The sequence below is a fragment of the Pseudorasbora parva genome, chromosome 12 (assembly GCF_024679245.1).
Source record: "Pseudorasbora parva isolate DD20220531a chromosome 12, ASM2467924v1, whole genome shotgun sequence".
Classification (NCBI taxonomy): domain Eukaryota; kingdom Metazoa; phylum Chordata; class Actinopteri; order Cypriniformes; family Gobionidae; genus Pseudorasbora; species Pseudorasbora parva.
Window position 1 is genome coordinate 41,591,438 of NC_090183.1, and position 21,885 is coordinate 41,613,322.

The following is a 21,885-nucleotide window of genomic DNA, read 5'->3' on the forward strand; positions in this document are numbered from 1 at the left end:
GAGTGTTCAGACATTTTTAACCCTTGTGTGTACTTTACTATGAAGTACTTGTTTGATTGGGTTTATTCCTTTTCCTTTGTGTATGCGAATGTTACAGAGTGAGTTTGACATCTTATCATTTGTAAAATTTTATTTAAAACAATTAAACCTTTTAAATATAGCTGTGTAAATCATTCAAAACTTGATCGTGAAAATCGCTCAATGTTCATATAGTTAAATAGTTTAAGAACAGCCCATATAGAGTAGTCTGCTGGCACTATTGCTATTAATTTCTTGCTTCTCTTATGGGAAGGTTTAAAATAACTGAATTTCATCAATTAGTAATTTCAATATACAAAAATACAGTCATAATTTACTATGTACAACATATCCATATTTCACATCTAAAGCTTTGTGATCTTCTCCTTGTGGTCTTTCTCTTTAAGTGCAATTTCATTGTCATAGAAAACTGGACAGTCCAGACCCTGGATGTGGTTTGGCTCCTTCTCAATTAATTCTGACACCTAAAAAAAAAATGCATTGCAGTTAATAAATGTCTTGTGCAAAGCAGTTTCACTACATCTTCAGCAATGAACCAATCAGAATGATGCATGTAAGAGTTAATCTCTCAAAGACATGGCTTACAAGCAATAATTATTTTATAGCTAAGCATCAAAAAAATGTAAATTTACTAGAGACATTTCTAAAACTTTTGGTAACGCTACTTATTAGCATGCTTATTACTAAGATATTGGCTGTTTATTAGTACTTATAAAGCACATATTAATGCCTTATTCTGCATGACCTTATTCTACAGCCCTTAATACTAACCAACACCTAAACTTTACAATTACCTTACTAACTATTATAGACTGTGTGTGTGTATCTATATATATATGTGTGTGTGTGTGTGTGTGTGTGTGTGTGTGTGTGTGTGTGTGTGTGTGTGTGTGTGTGTGTGTGTGTGTAATATATATATATTACACACACACACACACACATATATATATATATACACACACACACATGCAAAACAGGCCAAAAGTTGACACATTACTATTTGTAATGTTTTTGAAAGAAGTTTCTTCTGCTCATCAATCCTGCATTTATTTGATCAAAAATACAGAAAAAAAATGTAATATTGTGATATATTACTACAATTTAAAATAATTGGTTTTCAATTTATTATACTTTAAATGATAATTTATTTCAGGATCGTTACTCCAGTCTTCAGTGTCACATGATCCTTCAGAAATCATTCTAACATGATGATTAATTTTCAAAGCTGGAAACAGTTCTGCTGTTTAATATTGTTTCATAACCTGTGTTATTTTTTTATAATACTTTGATGAAAAAAAGTTTAGTTTTTTTTTAAAAAGCAAATATTTTAAATATATAAATCTTTTGTAACAACAATATACACTACTGGTCAGTAATTTGGGGTAATTCTTTTTCTTTTCTTTTTTTAAATAAATCAATCATTTTATTCAGCAAGGATGTGTTAAATTGAAACAAATTGATAGTAAAGGAGATATGTTATTTGAAAATATGTTTTTATTTTGAATAAATGCAGTTCTTTTGAACCCTGTATTCATCAAATATATTAGGCAGCAGAACTCATAATGAATCAGAATATTAGAATGATTTCTGAAGGATCATGTGACACTGAAGACTGGAGTAACAATCAGTTTTGCATCACAGAAATAAATGATCATTTAAAGTATAATAAATTGAAAACCAAATATTTTAAATTGTAATAATATATCACAATAATAAAAAAGAAATCTGTATTTTTTATCAAATAAATGCTTTTTTCTGATGAGAAAAAGTTTCTTCTGATGAGCAGAAGAAACTTCTTTCAAAAACATTACAAATAGGAATGTGTCCGAAGTTTTGGCCTGTACTGTGTGTGTGTGTGTGTGTGTGTGTGTGTGTGTGTGTGTGTGTGTGTATATATATATATATATATATATATATATGGTTTAACTGAAGGTCAGGAGCAAGACAGTAGAGATTAATTAGATAAAAATATTTGTTTTATTTAACATTTAATTATTGGATCTTTGCATAGTATTCTGATTTTGACTAATTTCATTCATTTTGAATTCTGATTCTTTTTTTGTGCAAGTGATTAAATGAATGCTGACATTTATTCAAAAACTACAAAAAAAAACCTCATGATTACATGCACCTTTAAATTATCAACATTGAGACAAATTAACTGTCAGTCAATAAATCAAAAGAAAAAAAAACTTTATATATTATATATATATATTAATATATTAAATTATATATTCATTTGATATTAAAATGTATTAAAAAAATCTATATACCATATACCTATCTATCTATCTATCTATCTATCTATCTATCTATCTATCTCTCTCTCTATATATATATATATATATATATATATATATATATATATATATATATTATGATCTTTAATTCTACTCTATATTTGTGTACTGTGTTTGTCACACTGCTAATGAAAGGTCTCACCTCTGAGTCTCTCCATCCAAAGCAAATGAGATCTGACTTCCCGATAAAGAGCTCGGGTCGAGCTTTCTTCTGCTTACAGCCACCTAAAGTAAAAAATAATAAGAAAATCAGAGTTTAGGTTCAATCTTTGAGTGGATGCCTCACCAACAAGAACATGAGATTCACCTTACCTGTGATTGCACTAACTATTAGTCCTGTGGTCATGGTCACCAGTATGCCTACTGGGCAGAAGTACAGGTAGGACAGAGAATACCAGCTGTCTGCCAACGCTGGTCTTGACCTGAGAGACAGCACGAGACCGTTACAGTTAGCTTTGATGTCAGTGTGGACCAGAACAAAGACAGAAATGGATATTATTTATATTAAGCAATAAATACTTTAATTTGTCAAGAATGCATTAAATTAGATCAATAGTAATAGTAAGGATGTTTATAATGTTACAAAGTATTTCAAATAAATGCTTTTTTTATTTCTTTATCAAAGAATCTTGACAATTACTATGGTTTCCACAAAAAACTAATAAGAAATGTTTCTTGATCATCAAATCAGTTTATTGGGATGATTTCTGAAGGATCATGTGACCCTGAAGACTGGAGTAATGATGCTGAAAATCCAGCTTTACCATCATAGGAATAAATTACATTCTAAAATATACTGTTTTACTGCATTTCAAAATCAAATTAATGGATGTTTCTTGGTGAGACTCCTTTAAACAACATTAAAAAATCTGACTCCAAGCATTTTCTTGGTTGTATATGTGTATATATTACTAACTGTGGAGTTGAGGTTTGTAGGACTGTGGTGAATGGTATCATAGTGGTGGTTTCATTCAAGTCCTGTGAAATGCATCCTTGCACACTCAAAGGAAGGCGGAGGGTCTTCTCGGGTAAAGGGGGATACAGCTGAGCTCCAATTCCCACCCATAACGTTATAGCCAGGCCGGAAATCAAACCAGTTAAACCTCCCTGTAGGAATACAGTTCATTTGTACCAATTTGAGTAGTGTAAAAAATTCAATTAGTATTTTTGTTCATATAATAGTGGTCTTGAAATTTGTACTAACATAGCTAACATTTTTGGTTATATATGCAGATGGATTTGTCACACCAGTGGAAAGAGTTACTTAGTGCACCTATAAGACACTTTGGTTATTTGTTTAAAATGAAATATGCAAATTCTTACAGTGGAGTTCACACAGCGGAAGAACATGCCAAGCAAATAAAGGCCCAAGAGAGGTCCACTGATCATACCAAATATGGACAGAGCCGCCTGTGGAGGAAGGGATTCACAGCATGTCATTACAGAGTGTTATCAGCAGAGGGAGCTTTTGATACGGTGACAAAAGTCAATGGATTGAATGAAACCTCATGATTGCAGTGTTACTTTGTGATTTTGCCTAGGTTAGATTTACCTGTAGTATATTGCCCATCATGGAGGCGACACCAGCCATTCCAATGCATACAGATCCATAGAAAACACCTGGTGATGAGCAGTACAGCGTTACACATAAAGCATCATTCGCTCTGATGTGAAGCATGCCGTTGTCAACAGCTGCTGCACTGAAACTCACTCATGCCCATGTTGATCCAGGACAGCTGTCTCTCTGTCAGCCAGGGCCATGCCGGCTTCATAAAGTCCGCCACTGTGACCGCCACCAGAGCGTTGATACTCGATGACACCGTACTGTTGAAACGCAACACAAAACATAACTAATGCTGTCTGAAGTGTGACCTGATCTCAACGAAATTCACACCAAGTGTTTATTCGAGCCTTAAAATCCAGAGGAGCCTATGCTTTTGCGTTTGCGTTTTATGCTTTAAATAAATATAATAAAAAAATATTGAAATGTTAATTAAAAATAATATTATAGTATTATAGAGAAAACTAATTCAAAAAGGTCAATAATTAAATACAATTATTGACAATGTCTATAATTTAAAGTTATAATTACTACAACATTTGTAGTCTATTTACATACATATTAACAATTACATATTTACAATAGTTTTATATAGAAAACTATAATTAAAAGAATTAAGTACAAATTAGTAATTGAAAATAATCATTACTATATATAGTATTGTTTTAAGAAACTGAATAGAGTATGAAAATGTAATTAATAAATAGTTAAATAAATCAAAAATACTAAATTATTGTTCATTAAAATATTTTATATAGGCTATATATATTAATGAATCAATTATTTTCTAATTATTCTAGTTTATATATAATTATGATATATATATATATATATATATATATATATATATATATATATATATATATATATATATATATATATATCCTATATATAAATGAATTGTAATATATATATATATACTATATATAATTGTTATATATACACTACTGGTCAAAAGTTTTAGAACAGTAAGATGTTTTAATGTTTTTAAAGTCTTCTGCTCCCCAAGGCTGCATTTATGTTATTAGAAATGTTTAAAAAAAAGCTGTAATATTGTGAAATATTAAGATATAAAAATACTGTTTTCTATTTTTAAAATATTTTAAAATGTTAGAAATCATTCAGTAGAATTCAATCAGTGATTATTATCAATGTTGAAACATTTGTGTAAGTTTTTCTTTGATTAATAAAAAGAACAAAAGAACAGAACAGCAAAAGAAATGCATCCCTGCTAAATAAATATATTCATTTCTTTACGTTCTTTCCCAAAAAAAAAAAATATATATATATATATATATTTTTTTTTTTTTTTTTAGGCTGTTCCCCCATCAATGCCTGTTAGAGAAACCTTCCCAAAATGATCAGGATGGACTTGCCCGACACATTTATTTGCTGTTCACCTTAATGTTCCACTGTAAGCGGCAGCCACAAACAAGCCAGGCAGTCCTGGGAAATCTGCTAGTATGTCCATCACCAGATAAGGAAGAAGCTGGAAATCATTTCATTTGGTCAGATTCCTTGTAAGCATTGTGAGTAAAGATCAAGAGGTCGCAGCTAGGACTTGTATTACCTGGTCTGAAGCTCCTACGTCTTTATTGGTGAAAGGATCGCAGTCTTTATAGATGGAGTACATGGTGAGACCGGCGAGCATGGCCAAACTCACTGTGACCCATAATCCCACCATATTCACATACAGAGACCTGTGTGGGCAAATAATGACAGGACACCCGTGTTCACACTGAATATATCCAGTATTCGCTGTAGGATCAGGAGTGAATACTCACAGCTTGGCATGAGTTATTGTCCGACAGGAAATGTACCGTTGCACCTGTGATTGGTTGATTGAGTACATGGATGCCCACATCAGACTTCCGCCAACAACGATTGTCCAAAAACTGTGACGCCTCAAAGGATCAGGATCAAAACTGAGGAGACATTTGAGAGGTAAGCCTGTCTGTCTGTCTTTATTTCTTAACGATACACTAAACCATTCAACTCTTTGGGGTTGTACGATTTGAAATGTTTTAAAAGAAGTCTCCACATTTTTAGCATTGTTATACGTTATTTCATTGTTTAGAGCATAAGAAACCAATTAAGAACATTTAGAAAAATATTTCTCTCATATGTTATAAGTGGACACCGGGACTCGTGTAATTAAAAAAAATGCAATAAAATGACACATACAAGCAAAAACAATTCGATTTTATTTTCATTCAACAATACATTTTTAGATTTCAGGATTTTTGTAACAAAACTTTGTTTAAAGATTATTCTCAACTATGTTATGAAAGATATAATGGAATCCATTGATATACCATTTGACTTTATGCAATATGCAATGGCCATACTATGCGCTGTATCTAATTTGCATATCAATGTAATGAAAAAAAATGTAATAATGAGAGTAATAGTTGGCAACATTTTCATAATCATTTTATAGCAATATATATATATATGTAATTTATTTCACTATTCACTTGTTGTATCCCAAAATGCCTGATAAACAAACATTTAAATCCTGGTGTCATCTACAGGACAATCAATGCTCTGTTATTGTTATTTTATTGTTCATTTGAGTTAAATATGATGAGTGAAAACTGGGTTTGATGGAAAAAGTAGGTTTGACAGTAAGGTTTGAGTATGTGTATAAATCTGTGGAGGGTATGATGAGTGAGAATGGGTTTAACAAGAAGGTTCCTGAGTAAAAATTCAGGGAATAGTGATTAAGATGGATGTTATGAACGTGTTTGAGAAAGAAATGAAGGAGAGGTGTTCTAATAAAGATGGTACATGTATGTAGGCTGTAAACTGAAGAATGTTTATTTTTATATCAGACCATTATTGTGGATTTTTTATTTTATTTTTCATTATTATCATCTTTACAACTGTTTTAACTATGCTTGTTTTTAATTTTTTATTCGTCCATATGGTATTCTTTTTTCTCATGCATTTGTTACCACTGTTTTAATTAATTTATATGTAAAGCACTTTGAATCGCCATTGGGTATGAAATGTGCTATACAAATAAACTTGCCTTGCCTGGTAACAGAAAGTTATTTCTGTATTTTCACAGATATTTTGTTTAGAACCTCCTTAACATTTTCCTGAAATGTTGATTAATAACAAACAATTTGAAAATTAGTCAGATTTAAATTATAACTACTAAATATGATCATACAGTATTTCCATAAGAGTACTAAATTTGATCGTTCAGTGATTTTTAAGACCAAGGAGAAGCCGTTGTCCTGATGAAACCTCAAAGCAAATGGTCTGAAAGTCCCTGAATGTGCATGCATGGCATCCAGACTTTAAATTGTGACATGTATGGTGTCAGAGAAATTCACTAAAATATAATGCCCTCATATGTGGACAGTGGCACCCAGAAAATGAATACAATATTTATTTGTTCCTAATAGGGCAAAGCAGATTTTTTTTTTTTTTTTTGTGCACATTTGTATTATTTTATTTTATTATATATATATATATATATATATATATATATATATATATATATATATATATATATATATATATATATATATATATATATATATATATATACTTTATATTTTATTTTATTATTATTATATAAGGATTCCTTGATGAATATATTTTTTTACATTATAAATGTCTTTACAGTCACTTTTAATAAATGTTTTCGATCAATTTGATGCATCCTTGAACCTGAATAAATATAAATGCATTTAGTAGTAGTGTATTTATGTGTATGTATATATGTCTAACCAGATTTCTTTACCTGAATGTTTCCAAACGTCCTCCATAGTAACTGTCATTCCAGATCTTCCCGAGTCCCCCCTGCAGGACAGCCCCACGAGCGATGACCGCGACAAACCCGGCCAACATGATGATCATCTGGAACACATCTGTCCATATCACTGCCTTCAGCCCGCCCTGTTAACAAAAGCACATTCGCATAGAGTTTCACAAGCAATGCCGGATGTCCGTTTGTGCACACCATAGTTTAGATGAGTGCCTGGGGGGCAAGTACTGTCTATGGGGCCAAGTGTAACGTATAAAAATCACACTCACAGCAGGGGTGTTTCCTCCGAGAGGGTAAAGAAAGGCAGTGTCTCCTCAAAACAACTGCGCAAATATTAGAAAATGTCACATTAAAAAGTGTAAAATTCACTCGCTTTTATGAAGTAACAGCGTCCAACAGCGACACCCGCAGGTGAAGTTACAGCGGTACAAAAGTCACGTGAGAGGAGGCACTGTCTCCATCGCGCTATGATTGGATATGATCGGTTATAATTGGATGTGATTGGTTCGTGTGCGTTCCATACGTATGGGAGGCCGTTTCAGCATAAAAACGTTCCAGCGTTACTCGTCGTAATTATATTTTTACTAGTAACAATTCAATTAAAGAGCTCTATAATTCATTTTTTACTAGTAACAATTACAATTACAGAGCTCTATAATTGTATTATTACTAGTAACAATTATGATTGTAGAGCTCTCTAATTGTATTATTACTAGTAACAATTCCAATTAGAGAGCTCTACAATTCATTTATTACTAGTCATATGTCTCCATTGACTTCCATTCATTTTTAATTATAGAGCTCTGTAATTCAATTGTTACTAGTAACAATTACAATTGTAGAGCTCTCTAATTGAATTGTTACTAGTAACAATTCAATTAGAGAGCTCTGTAATTCAATTATAGAGCTCTGCAATTACACATATCCTTAATGTGTATTTTTACTAGTAATAAATCATTTGAAGAGCTCTGTAATTCAATTGTTACTAGTAACAATTCAATTATAGAGCTCTCTAATCGTAATTGTTACTAGTAACAATTGAATTACAGAGCTCTATAATCCCAATTGTTACTAGTAATAATTCAATTAGAGAGCTCTACAATTGTAATTGTTTCTAGTAACAATTCAATTAGAGAGCTCTATAATCCTAATTGTTACTAGTAACAATTGAATTACAGAGCTCTATAATTAAAAATGAATGGAAGTCAATGGGGACATATGACTAGTAATAAATGAATTGTAGAGCTCTCTGATTGGAATTGTTACTAGTAACAATTGAATTAGAGAGCTCTATAATCATAATTATTACTAGTAATAATACAATTAGAGAGCTCTATAATTATAATTGTTACTAGTAAAAATTGAATTATAGAGCTCTATAATTGTAATTGTTACTAGTACAAATTAAATTATGGAGCTCTTTAATTGAATTGTTACTAGTAAAAATATAATTACGACGAGTAACGTTGGAACGTTTTTATGCTGAAACGGCCTTCCATACATTAAGGATATGTGTAATTGCAGAGCTCTATAATTGAATTACAGAGCTCTCTAATTGAATTGTTACTAGTAATAATACAATTAGAGAGCTCTCTAATCGTAATTGTTACTAGTAACAATTGAATTACAGAGCTCTATAATTGTAATTGTTACTAGTAACAATTCAATTAGAGAGCTCTATAATCCCAATTGTTACTAGTAACAATTGAATTACAGAGCTCTATAATTAAAAATGAATGGAAGTCAATGGAGACATATGACTAGTAATAAATGAATTGTAGAGCTCTCTAATTGAATTGTTACTAGTAACAATTGAATTAGAGAGCTCTATAATCATAATTGTTACTAGTAAAAATTGAATTATAGAGCTCTATAATTGTAATTGTTACTAGTACAAATTGAATTATAGAGCTCTTAAATTGAATTGTTACTAGTAAAAATATAATTACGACGAGTAACGCTGGAACGTTTTTATGCTGAAACGGCCTCCCATAATACGTGCGTTCTCGTCGCCATGAACGATGGATGGCATTGAATTCTAATAATTAAAAAGTAAGTAAACAACTCAAATTTAAACAAGCCATTTCACCTTTATGTCACATAAAAATCAAACCTGAAATGCTCATGGTGACTGTGGGGTTTTTAGTGAGCGATCAGCTTGGGGAAATTAAATTAAATCGTTGTATCTGTGTGACCAGTGTTGACCAACAAGCTTGATGAATGATGAAAATTAAAATTGACTATTAAAACAACGATTAAAAATAACAACTGAACATTAGTTAAAATTTCACAAATAATACACATTGTTACTGTCTTATTATTTTGGAATAAATGTAAAAATGCGTAAAAACATTAGCTTGAATAAATACTTGGTTTTAATCAACAGAAATGTACATAGTTATAGCAAAAAGGACAAAATAGAATTATATATGATCTCTCTTTTTTATGCAATGTTTATTTAACCAGGAAAATTAAGTGTAACTGACATACATTTGATATACAGTAGCCCGCCCTATATAAAATGACTTTGCCCTCTCATTTTGAAACCACCACTGAAAAATCAGTAATTTTGGTGATTTACAATTTTAAAAAAAACTGTTTTTCACATGCAATATAAGAATCATTTTTAGAATCAATTCTAAAAAATAACCTTTTTTCTTTTTACTGCGAAGAACATTTTGTAAAGATACCCTTTGTACCTTTTGTGCATTGAAAAGGATATTCTTCATGGAACCATTGATCATGCCAGTGTATGGAAGTTAATGCAAAACTAGCAAATGAGTTAGGGGTGTATGGGACATTATCTTTTCCTGCCCTCTTTTGCAAGCGCAAACAGTATGTGAAATTGTGATTTAACGGAATGAGATTACTGACCAGGGTGCAGTAGATGATGCAGACGGCCCCTGTGGCCACAAGTACTCCCCACAGATCCAGACCAGTGACTGCAACACAAGAGCTTATTTATAGAAATTGTCTTTGTGGTCCTGTTTACACCTGTTATTAAGATGTGTTTTGATTAATTGGAACACAAGTAGCTGATGCTAAATCAGTGGTCTCAAACTCAAATCCTGGAGGGCCACAGCTCTGCACAGTTTAGCTCCAACCAGCTTCAACTCACACTTGCTTGGAAGTTTCTAGTAATCCTGAAGACCTTGATTAGCGGGATGGATCAGGTGTGTTTAATTAGGGTTGGAGCAAAACAGGTGTAAACGGGGTCTAAAATGTTTTGTGCTTGTCCACTTTTGACCACTTCGGCCCTGTTTACAGCTGGTGTTAAGATGGTTCTGGTCGATCGACAAGTAGACAAGGGAGACACACATTCCCGTTTACACCTAGTGTTTTAATCCGTCTCTTTTGTCCACTTTCAAACACTTCTGTCCTGATTTCTTTTAGAGGTGTGGGGGGAGGGTCTATGGACGGGATGGAAAATGACGAAGAGCACATTTAGTTTCTGCTCTGACAGCAATAAGACCACGCCGAACACTGCGAGTGTGTGTTAGAAATCAGTAATGGTGAGTAATCAGTAATCTTCAAACCAAACATAGTTCTTCAGCTTAAACATTCTTTAGTTTAAATCCCGTCTGGCTAATGCACTTCCTGTAATGCATTAGGTCAGTAGACGGAGAGAAGACGGCCTTTGGTGGCAGTTCAGACGCATTCGATCATATGAGCGTTTGCAATCCGGTCGAATACATTTTCAGCTACCTCTGGAACTCAAGCTCAGGTACAAGATATTTTAGACCCCGTTAACACCTGAATTTATCATTGCCCACTTCTGATCCGACTGACCAGAACGAATACCAGTTGTAAACAGGGCCATGGTGTAGACGCTCATGTAGTCGAATGCGTTCAAACAGCCACAACCTACTGACCTAATGCATAGTGCGCTAGCCAGACAGGATTTAAACTTAGTCAGCTGAAGACCCAAGTTTGGTTTGAAGATGAACAAAGCACAATGTTCTCTCACCATTCCTGGTTTTTAACACACACTCACAGCGTTCAGCGTGGCCTTGCGGCTGTCAGAGCAGAAAGAAGCTGCTGCACTCTGTGTTTTTTCATCGTCTTTGGTCATGTTCTTATGTAAATTGTAAAATGTACAATTGTTCATATGTAAACAAAAAAATGTACCCGCCAGTATACACTCCCCTCAAAGAAATTAAGTGGACAGAAGTGGTTGAAAGTGGACAAAAGAGACTATTAGATTAAAACACCAGGTGTAAACGAGACTATCTCTCTCCTCCATTTACTTGTGATCAGATCGACCAGATCGCATCTTAATAGGTGTGTGGGTTTTTCATCAATGGGCACTTCTGACTTTTTTGGTTATTAAATTTTTTTATTGTACATAAAAGCTAAATAACAATTTCTGTAAGCATTTATTCATCTAAAAGCATCCTAGGTAATAGAAAAGTTTCTCTAATTAAAGAATCCCCCTTATGCATTTACATGCAAGCATTATTTGATTTAATATACATGTATACATTTCTTCTGGCAGGGTTTGTTAAGTGTTTAATGGATGATAAGATGGTCTTTACTTACTCTGATTAAGTGCAAGCGCAGGGGCGTAGATAACCATGCCTGTGTATAAAGCCTATGAGAGATAACACCATCCATTAGATGATTGAACAAAAAAAAATGTTTGCCTAGAATTTCTCAATATATTCAACACTTATGCCTCTATGACGTGGAAAAGGCATGTTCACAACAGGCAGTGTTTTTCTAAAGTGATACACGATGGCATAATCGCTCATTGGGCGCATGTTTGGTTATGTATAAAGTCATGCAAGAAGCTAAAATCCAACTTACAGTTTGAGCAATATACATGCTGGTCCCAATCACTCGTATGAGCTTGTTGAAACGCATTTCCAAGTACTGCAAAAACAAGTGACCAACTCAGTTAATTATTAGCAAATGAAACAACAAATTTACATTCTATAATGTATATCATTACACAAAACTCACATTGTACGATGAACTATTACATACTGTTTTCCTCAGATGAACGTCATTGTTGTTTTAAAGGTTAAGAATTGTGTGCTGATAAATCGCATCATCTGAACCCTTCAGTTAAGTTACTCGAAATATATAAATATTAATATAACTCTAAAAGTATGCAGTTTGATTTCATTTCGATTAGTCTTTTTCACATGGACAGTGACAAAGAATAGCTTTTGCACTTTGGATTATACAATAGACCACTTGTCACTAGGAAAATATAAAATCCAGTACAATGTCAGAGGTGATAAATCAATAAGCTATCCTAACATTGCCTTTTTTCTTTTAATCCTCCCACTCTCTCGTCCTCATTTCATTTCCATCTATTGATTCTTTATCAAGCACAGGCCCAAACGGAGGATCTGAGGGTGTTTTCAGTTCTCTGTCCTCACCCAAACCCCTTGTTCCCAGTGTGTCCCTCTTACCTCATATGTGCTGGTGATGCCCAGGCGGTAAAACAGAGGCACGAAGATTTCAGCGCTGATAGTGGACATGATGGCATAAGAGAAGACAAAGAGCCAGAACGGTGTGCCGTACATGTACGCCTCTGCAGGGGTGCCAATAACAGTGATACCTGACATGAAACTAGCCGTCAGGGACAAAGCCACAGGCACCGCGGTCATCTGACGGCCGCCCAGTAGAAACTCTTCACTGCTGGCCTCCTTGCGTCCACGGATGGCTTGGAACAAGCCGATGCCCGCTGCAAAAAGGATCAAGCCGGCAAACACCACATAGTCCCAAACTGAGAACGTCGCAACTGGCCCTCCACTGCCCGGCATGATTTGGAAAGTGCTCTTCGAGAGACCCTAAAAAGCTGTATAACTGGTATCACGCCGGTCAGAAGTGATGTTCTGCTGGAAATCTCTCTGAAGCGTTTGCCAACAGCAGGACAAAACCAAGTAGCTCCGGTCAGTGCCGATAACTGATAAGAATTGAAGTCTTCTGTAATCTTGGACCAGCAACAAAAAAGCTTGAGTTAATGATCCCTCAAGGCCAGAAGATATATCAAGTTACATTGTAAAAGGAAGTGAATGTTTTTTGTTTTTTTTTGTATCCCTAATCATACAGGAACAGTTTATTCTAAGTTGCTAAATTAATTTAGGAGGATGTCTTGTGCTGATTTTAACCTCGCTTTGTCAGTTAACTCCCCACTGATAAGGTAACAAGGTAAAGAATAGCTAGGCTCTTTTAAGAATATGACTAACATAGCACTTCATTGTGTGCTAATAGCAGGTCATGTCAAACTCCTGGTTCCTGGTACTCTGGTTTACTTGAAATAAGTCTTTTGTTTTTAGCTTAAACAGTTTCCCATATCGTGTTGAATCATTGTCTACCGATGGTTCCAGGTAAATCAGAAACAGTGAGCGGTTTTCTAATCAGCTACAGCTTGACAGAGACATACATGCGATAAGATGAAGCAATTATTAACAGCATATAAAACCGGGTTTCTTTAGAATGTTGATATGAGCAAGCAAAAGAGCTGTAAAATCATAGATAGACATCCAATGCGAAGGTGTACTGTGAACGTGAACCTTATAGTTCACACCACTAAAACAACACAAGTAATGGTGCTGTGACGGTTGAGGAAGTTAATCTGTGACACTGTCAGAACATCTTGAGGTTGTGCTGCTGTTACAGGTTCTCCAAGCTGCAAAACAATTTTTAATGGCATTCTTTCTCCTCTTTGAGTGCTGAAGATACGTATCGCTCTGGTGGAAAGAATCACACATGCATTTACTTTTCTATTTTCAATACTGTGAACTTTGCACACAAGATAAGGCCTGAAGATTTATATGATGAGAGCTTGGTAAATTGACTGAACTGACAGTGTGTATCTTTATTAGAGATCCAGGTGTGTGATCTGCTAAAGCGAAATGACTAAATGAAGCTCATTTGTTGCCATGTTTTGTTAGAACACGGCTTGATTTGAGTACATAACCCACATATGTCAACACTGAGTATCTAAGGAGCACCAAAAAGTATTAAATGAATCCTGTAATCATTGTGGGAAAGTGACATTATGTATGTGTTTTTATACCAAAGCCATCATGCAGTAGCAACGTTGATCCTGGATCAGACCCAAAAAGCCACTGTAGGAAAAGAAAATCCCAAATGATTGTCTTTAACTGCAAAAGCAGCCACTGATTCTCATTAAAGGCTCTAATAATCATGTTTGTGAGGTAATATTAAGGAATATGGCTTAAAATAATTCTCATCAAATTTTTCCAAGACCAAAATTAACATTAAGAGTGAAAAGCAGAACTCATGTTATCTATTTTTGTTTATTTTGCATGTCATTTGAGGAGACGCATCTGACACTTAAAGGATTAGTTCAGTTTAAAATGAAAATTACCCCATGATTTACTCAACCTCAAGTCATTCTAAGTGTATATGACTTTCATCTTTCTGTTGAACACAATCGGAGTTATTAAATATCCTGACGCTTCCAAACTTTAAAATTGCAGTGACGGGGTCCACAAGTTTGAAGCTCAAAAAAGTGCAGCATCCATTATAAACCTACTCCACACGGCTCCGGGGGTTAATAAACCGGTTGGAAACCGATACGCAAACCAATGGGTTTTTGTAAGAAAAATACATGTTTAAAACTTTATGAAGTAAAATATCTAGCTTCCGCCAGACCGCCTTCCGTATTCAACTTACAAAGAAATTGTAAAGCCTCTCAAAGCTCAAAAGACTTGAGAAAGCTACATCCGACGACAAACAATGCATCGGTTACAATTTATTGGTAAGTTCGGAAGCTATTTTACTTTTATAATGTGTTAAATATGGATATTTTTCTTACACAAACACATTGCTTTGCTTCAGAAGCCCTTTATTAATCCGCTGGGGCCTTATTTATGATGGATGAAAACATCAGCTCGAATTTCCCACAGAAACACACTAGTACCACTTAAAATATAACCATTATCATGCTACGGTAAGGAGATCGTTTTGAACACTGTATGGCTGGCTATGTACTTGCTCGAAAAATATAATTTTAACCCCAAAAAGTTACAGATTGCAGCTTTAATTTGATATTAAAATGCAACAACTTGAGGAGATTAAAATTAGAAACATTTCCTCTGGTTAGAAAACCCCATTGAGATGCACTGTAAATATTAAGAGGCACTTAGTGACCATACAGCATATTAATAAGTGATTTGGTTTAGAAAAGAGTCATTTTTATGCATGCTGCACAGTTGATGATGGAGATGATGGAGACAGATGGAGATCAGCTTCTGTGTCTGTATAAGAGACACAAAGCCTTTCAACACAAGCAGGCTTTACCAGATCCTCCAGGTAAGTAGTCCTTTTACTATTTTTTAATATTTAATATAATGCTGCTGAGGAAAGCCCAGAAAGACACATGAAAAGATAATTATGAAACTTTATATATAATTATATATTATATTCTGATGAAACTTTTATATATATTAGTTGCAGTCCAAAAAGTGACTCCTGGCTGACTCTTTTATCATCATATGCAAAAAAAAATCTTGTTACAAAACCCTGCAGGGCAAAAAAACATTTTTTTATTTATTTATTTATTAATTTATTTATTTTTGTATTCTAAAAAACATTTGAGTGTGTGTATGTGTGTCTTGCATGCTGAAGCAGGGGTTCTCAACTCTGGCTACTTTCACTCAGTGTTTATCTCAACACACATGAACAGCTAATCAAAATCGTCAGGCTTAAAGCTTGAGACATAGCTCTGCAAGAACAAAAAAATGTGTTTGTTTTCTCGAGGTGGCAAGAACGAGAACAAAGTTCGTTCTGGCCAGTAGGCTATATTCTATGGGAAGCCAAACAATCCAAAAGTGGGATGAGTCAGCGGGCTGTTACTAGAGCTCGCGCCGCGCGGACATGTCATCTGCGCGGTTCAATAGACCGAGCCGCGCGGCCGACTCGTCAGCGCAGCGCGGACGTGTTTACTAGCGCTACCCAATGGGCAGCGCGGCGCGAATTAATCCGTTTTTTTCACGGTCTATGGAACTAATCCTCACCAGCGCTGTAATGAACAATTTAAACCGATACAAGTTCATTTGAAGCAGAAACTTCAATGACTTTGTTATCAATATTATGATATTATATAGCCTTATCTATCTATCTATCTATCTATCTATCTATCTATCTATCTATCTATCTATCTATCTATCTATCTATCTATCTATCATTATGGAATTCAGATATAAAAAGCTTAAGTATTACAGTCATGGGCGTCGGAAGCAAATAAAAAATGTAATTTAGTCTACAAATAATAGCTGAATGCAAAACTTCATACAATAGGCTAATAAGATGAATTACCTGAACATATAAACTCTGATATAATTACCAGGAGGTTGGCGCTTTCTCAAGAGGAATATGATATTGAAAATCATTAACGTTTGCTTTACAGATATTTCCATATAGCGTGCAGTTCAGTATCGACACAACACTGACTTGACTTTTCAAGATAATAAACAAAAGAAAATGCATTTCATCCCCGATTTCATTTATCTACTGTAGGGAAAAACAATTAAACTTCAGCAGAGAACCAATGTTTGTAAGGAATGAGGGGTTTCTTTATTGTAGCCTATATTTGAGTGCATTTATGGTTCGCGCCGCGCTGCCCATTGGGTAGCGCTAGTAAACACGTCCGCGCTGCGCTGACGAGTCGGCCGCGCGGCTCGGTCTATTGAACCGCGCAGATGACATGTCCGCGCGGCGCGAGCTCTGTAACAGCCCGCTGACTCATCCCACTTTTGGATTGTTTGGCTTCCCATAATATTCCATACATGAGAAAAGCAGGTGCCGAACAACTCATCGCATTAACCCCGTCCACTTTAAATTTCTGAACAATTACACAATAGTTCTCGGACACCTGTCCCTTACGAAAGGAAAATATATTTACCAATATATTACTTGAAATATATTATAATATATTTTAAATACATGGAACAATATATTGATGGTATTATACAATATATTATATATTCCTGTAATATATTGCAAAATATACAAATGATTGCCGCTTTCATATACTGCAGGCTATATTGGAGAATATAAATATTAAATCCCATATATGTGAATATATTGCCTAATGTATTACATGATATTTTCCAATACACTGCAATATATTTTTGTTTCGTAAGGGGTGGCGAGAACAAGCTGCGAGAAACTCTCAAACCAGGCACGCTAGAACTATGACATCTGTTCAGCATCCGCTTTTCTCGTCAAGTATGAAATGCACTGGCCAGAACGAACTTTGTTCTTGTTCTTGCCACCTCGAGAAAACGAACACTTTTCTCTGGTCTTGCAGTGTATGTCCCAAGCTTTACTAGAAAGCTACAGGCAAATGAGTTTAATTAACGTTGGAGCTAAACTCTGCAGGAAAGTGGACGACGTGCCAGAGTTGAGAACCGCATTAAGTTACGAGTTCAAGCCGGCTCTCCAGTCTGTGTTTTGTTCCATTCGTCGGTGCTGCGTCCCTGCAGTTTGATACTATCGCGATGCTGATACTTACTTTTTTCTTTTTCTTTCTTTTATTTTATTTTAATTATGATAAATTATTTTCTGGTAAAGTAAATAGGCCTACTACAGAAACAATACATGTAGCCTAATTTCGACATGAAAAAATATTAAGGCAAGAATTAAATTCTATAGGCCTATTACTTAATTCAACTTGTAGAAATTAAAGCGTAAATATAAATATTATCATGCAGTGGGGTTTGAATAATTAATAAGGTAGATTTGTTTTAGCTGTTTTCCAGCTCTGTTTTAGCTGTTTTCCAGCTCTGTTTACACTGTTTTATCATGGCTTTTGTTGTTAGGTTTAGTAACTTGACCTTTTGTGAAATTTTCTACTCAAAATGACGTTCATACTCAGTCAAAACCGATCATTGTGTGTTGTGTACCAAGTATCTAATATGATAAACAGAGTTGCATTACCTTATACTCATGAGTGGAAAAGCGAAAATGACGACATAATAAAAGTCCCGAGGCTCACAAAGCGCATTGCATTCAGCTTATTAACAATCGCTCCAGTGGCCTTGCTCAGCTCCCACAACACTCAGTCCTGCTCTGCTTCACACTACAGTAACGTTAATAATCACATCCATGAACATGATTTCTGCTCGAGTCCTATCCCGATTCTTTCCCACCGGCTGTGAGCTGAAGACCACATGTCCCAAGATTCTGAGCTCAAACTTGGCGTCATCAAACTACGCCTTTGTTTTGAATAGGTGCCCTCTAGTGGACAGAAAAGTTACATAGTGCACCTTTAAATAGAAAATATTCAACCGTTTGCTGGCCAAGGTAAAATTATTTATTTTATTTACTTACTTAACCTATGTTGAGTTCACTTAATTCCATATGTGAAATTTATTCAGCAAAATCTGCGTGCAAAAACATGCAAAATAACAATTAAGTACATTTTACCACTTTTTTTCATTGTGGTTGAAATCCTTCCATAAAATTACAATTAGAGTTAATCTACAGTGCCCTTCAGAAATATCGTAATTAGCTATGAGTTCTGAGCATATGAATGACCAAGCACAATTTATAGGTGGAAAACTGAAAATTGTAGATGATACATGAGTTGCCAAGTTGTGAGGTTGGAAGGAGCGTGTTGATTTGAAAGATAGATTTGTATATAATCTATATAAAGTGGGTGGAAAGCAAGTGTGTTGCGAATGATGTTAATCACTCGACTTTCACGGTTTGCTTCACATTTAGTTGTGATACCATGTAAAAAATAAAGAATATTGTTCCATCATTTTAAATTCTGTTGTGGTTATTTGGGTTTATTGTACACAATGTGCATTTGAAGGCAGCATAACAAACCAATTTGGCAACCACCCACAACAACACATCACAGTGGCACATCAAACTTGTGTAAGCACCACTTTGTCAGTAACATTTCTCAATAACTGCCAAGTCTAGTTTAAGATTACTTGTAAATCATGTATAGTTTATGTCTATATTTGTGATTTGACTTCATTTTTCATTATATTCACTGTGGTTCTCCATATCCCACTTACAGATATTCTGATACACTGCCAGATAATGTCTCCTCTGTATGTGGTCGGCATGCTGGGACTTTTGATGAAGATAGCTGCGCCTATGTGTGCCCCCACTGAGTACACCATTTACATCGAGAGACAGGAGTGCAATTACTGTGTGGCTGTCAACACCACCATCTGCATGGGCTTCTGTTTCTCCAGGGTAAGAAGACACAGTTTATGTTAGGAAAAGTCAGGAGGTGTTGTAGAGAATTGGATCCGAGAGCCGTTCCAGCATGCAGTGTGACAAACTGATTTTAACAAAAGATGATATCTACTGACACCCATACCAAACATGTGACTTGTTCTTCTGTGGAGCACTTCTGTGGGAGATTTTTCCATTTAATTTTGTGTTCCACAGAACAAAAAAGATCATACACTCTTGTTTCCGTGAAGAACCTTTAACATCCATGGAACCAGGTCCTTTATAGTAAAAAGAGTTCATGGTGTATCTTATAAATGACAGATAAATTACATTTAAAATACAATAATAATATTTGATCAAAAAATACATGTTAATATTATCATATGACATCCCCATAGCTAGTAATATTTTAATTTATGTTCCAAGTAGCAACAAGGAAGTGAAGGAGACTATAGTTGTGTCCCAATTCAGAGGCTGCATCCTTTGAAGGCAAGTCAGTGTTGCAGTCTAATGTGATCAGAAGTTAGTCTTTTCTGGTTGTCACCAGACCAAGCTCAGTCTTTTAAGATTGAACATTGGTCTGGGGAGTCGGCTCTGTATTTTCTACTGCACAAGAATTCAAATAGTTCAGAATAGTTCAAATAACTCTTTATGAAATTGGATAGTCCTTCAACCAATCAGACCAAAGATCCATCGCTTATCTAAAATTGTGTTAAACCCACCAATAGTGCGCCCAGTGGATAAGCCGATTTGTGATTGGTCCCTGCAAATTTGTAACAGAAGCAGCAAAGAAATATGTACAAGGTTCCAGCTTGAGCTGCAGGGCGAAAATCAATCGTATATTTAGTCAGTGCTTTGGACCGAGCATTGTTAAATGGGACCGTCTAGCCTTAGGAGGATTGTTCTTGAACTCACAATGGAGCCTTGACAGCGTGTAATCCAACATGTGCCAAGGGTGATTGCGTTACAGAGGCAGTCCTAATTTGAAGGCTCCTTCAAATGTGTCTCCAAACGCGTCCTTGGTTTCTAGAGAAATGAAGGATACAACAGATGGATCCTTTGTGGCCTTGCCTATCCCAGAATGCTTTGTTAACCTGTGACAAGATGAAAAAGAAGAGTCTTGTTGATTTTTCACTTGTACTACAGTTGGATTTTCAAGAAAGAAACATATTCAACTTTTTAAAAAATTGCAATGCCTCTTGCAGTTCAAAAAGCTTATGCATACTTGACGTTACACATGGATGTTTTTCTTACACAAATGCTTCACTTCAGAAGGCCTTCATTAACCCCCCAGAGGTGTGTGGATTATAATTATAATTGATGGAATGCACTTTTTTTTGAGCTTCAAACTCATTGGCCCAGTTTACTGACATTATTTAGCTTGGAAGTGTTTGGATATTTATTTATATAACTCCCATTGTGTTCATCAGAAAGTAAAGGGTGAGTAAATCATGGGATCATTTTCATTTTAAAGTGAACTAATCCTTATAAGAAATAAACTGGGATATTCTAGATCGTAATCTCAAATGTTTTCTGAAATGATTTGGTGTCAGTTTGGCTAAATATGCATCACTACATTCGTCCTATAGGACAGTAATGTGAAGGAGTTGGTAGGTCCTCGTTTCCTGGTTCAGAGGGGATGCACCTATCAGGAAGTCGAGTACCGGACGGCCATCTTGCCTGGCTGTCCTTCATATGCAGATCCCCACTTCACATATCCAGTAGCTCTTAGTTGCCACTGCAGCACCTGTAACACCCGCAGCGATGAATGTGCCCACAAAACCAGCAACGCTGCGAGGAAATGCTCCAAACCTGTCCGTCATCTGTACCCTGACCATGAGGAGAACAGCTACATCCAGCCATACTGGGAACAGTACGAGTAATGTTTGATTATTCCTTGACTAAAACTGAAATTAAAACAAAGTGTTTATGTAGTTGACGGGACAGTTGTTTGTTATAATCATTGAGTAAACCTTCAGTCACAAAGTTACCTAACTCATTACATTTGCTGTATTTTATATCCA

The 21,885-nt window shown here is 35.0% G+C and overlaps 2 protein-coding genes across 2 annotated transcripts; one reads left to right on the forward strand and one right to left on the reverse strand.

Moving 5' to 3' along the window:
• Positions 1-153: 153 nt before the first annotated feature.
• slc5a8l (solute carrier family 5 member 8, like) lies at positions 154-14,107 on the reverse strand. The gene is made up of 15 exons (XM_067460330.1): positions 13,102-14,107; positions 12,488-12,553; positions 12,221-12,272; positions 10,556-10,623; positions 7,658-7,812; positions 5,685-5,825; positions 5,471-5,600; positions 5,301-5,389; positions 4,051-4,163; positions 3,892-3,959; positions 3,663-3,749; positions 3,256-3,446; positions 2,652-2,761; positions 2,482-2,564; positions 154-503 (listed from the first exon to the last, which is right to left on the reverse strand). Exons 1-15 carry the CDS (start codon positions 13,453-13,455, stop codon positions 384-386), a joined length of 1,827 nt encoding a protein of 608 aa, XP_067316431.1. The 5' UTR covers positions 13,456-14,107; the 3' UTR covers positions 154-383.
• Positions 14,108-15,890: 1,783 nt separating this feature from the next.
• tshba (thyroid stimulating hormone subunit beta a) lies at positions 15,891-21,784 on the forward strand. Its single transcript, XM_067458526.1, has 3 exons — positions 15,891-15,976; positions 19,698-19,879; positions 21,451-21,784. Exons 1-3 carry the CDS (start codon positions 15,892-15,894, stop codon positions 21,742-21,744), a joined length of 561 nt encoding a protein of 186 aa, XP_067314627.1. The 5' UTR covers position 15,891; the 3' UTR covers positions 21,745-21,784.
• Positions 21,785-21,885: the final 101 nt, after the last annotated feature.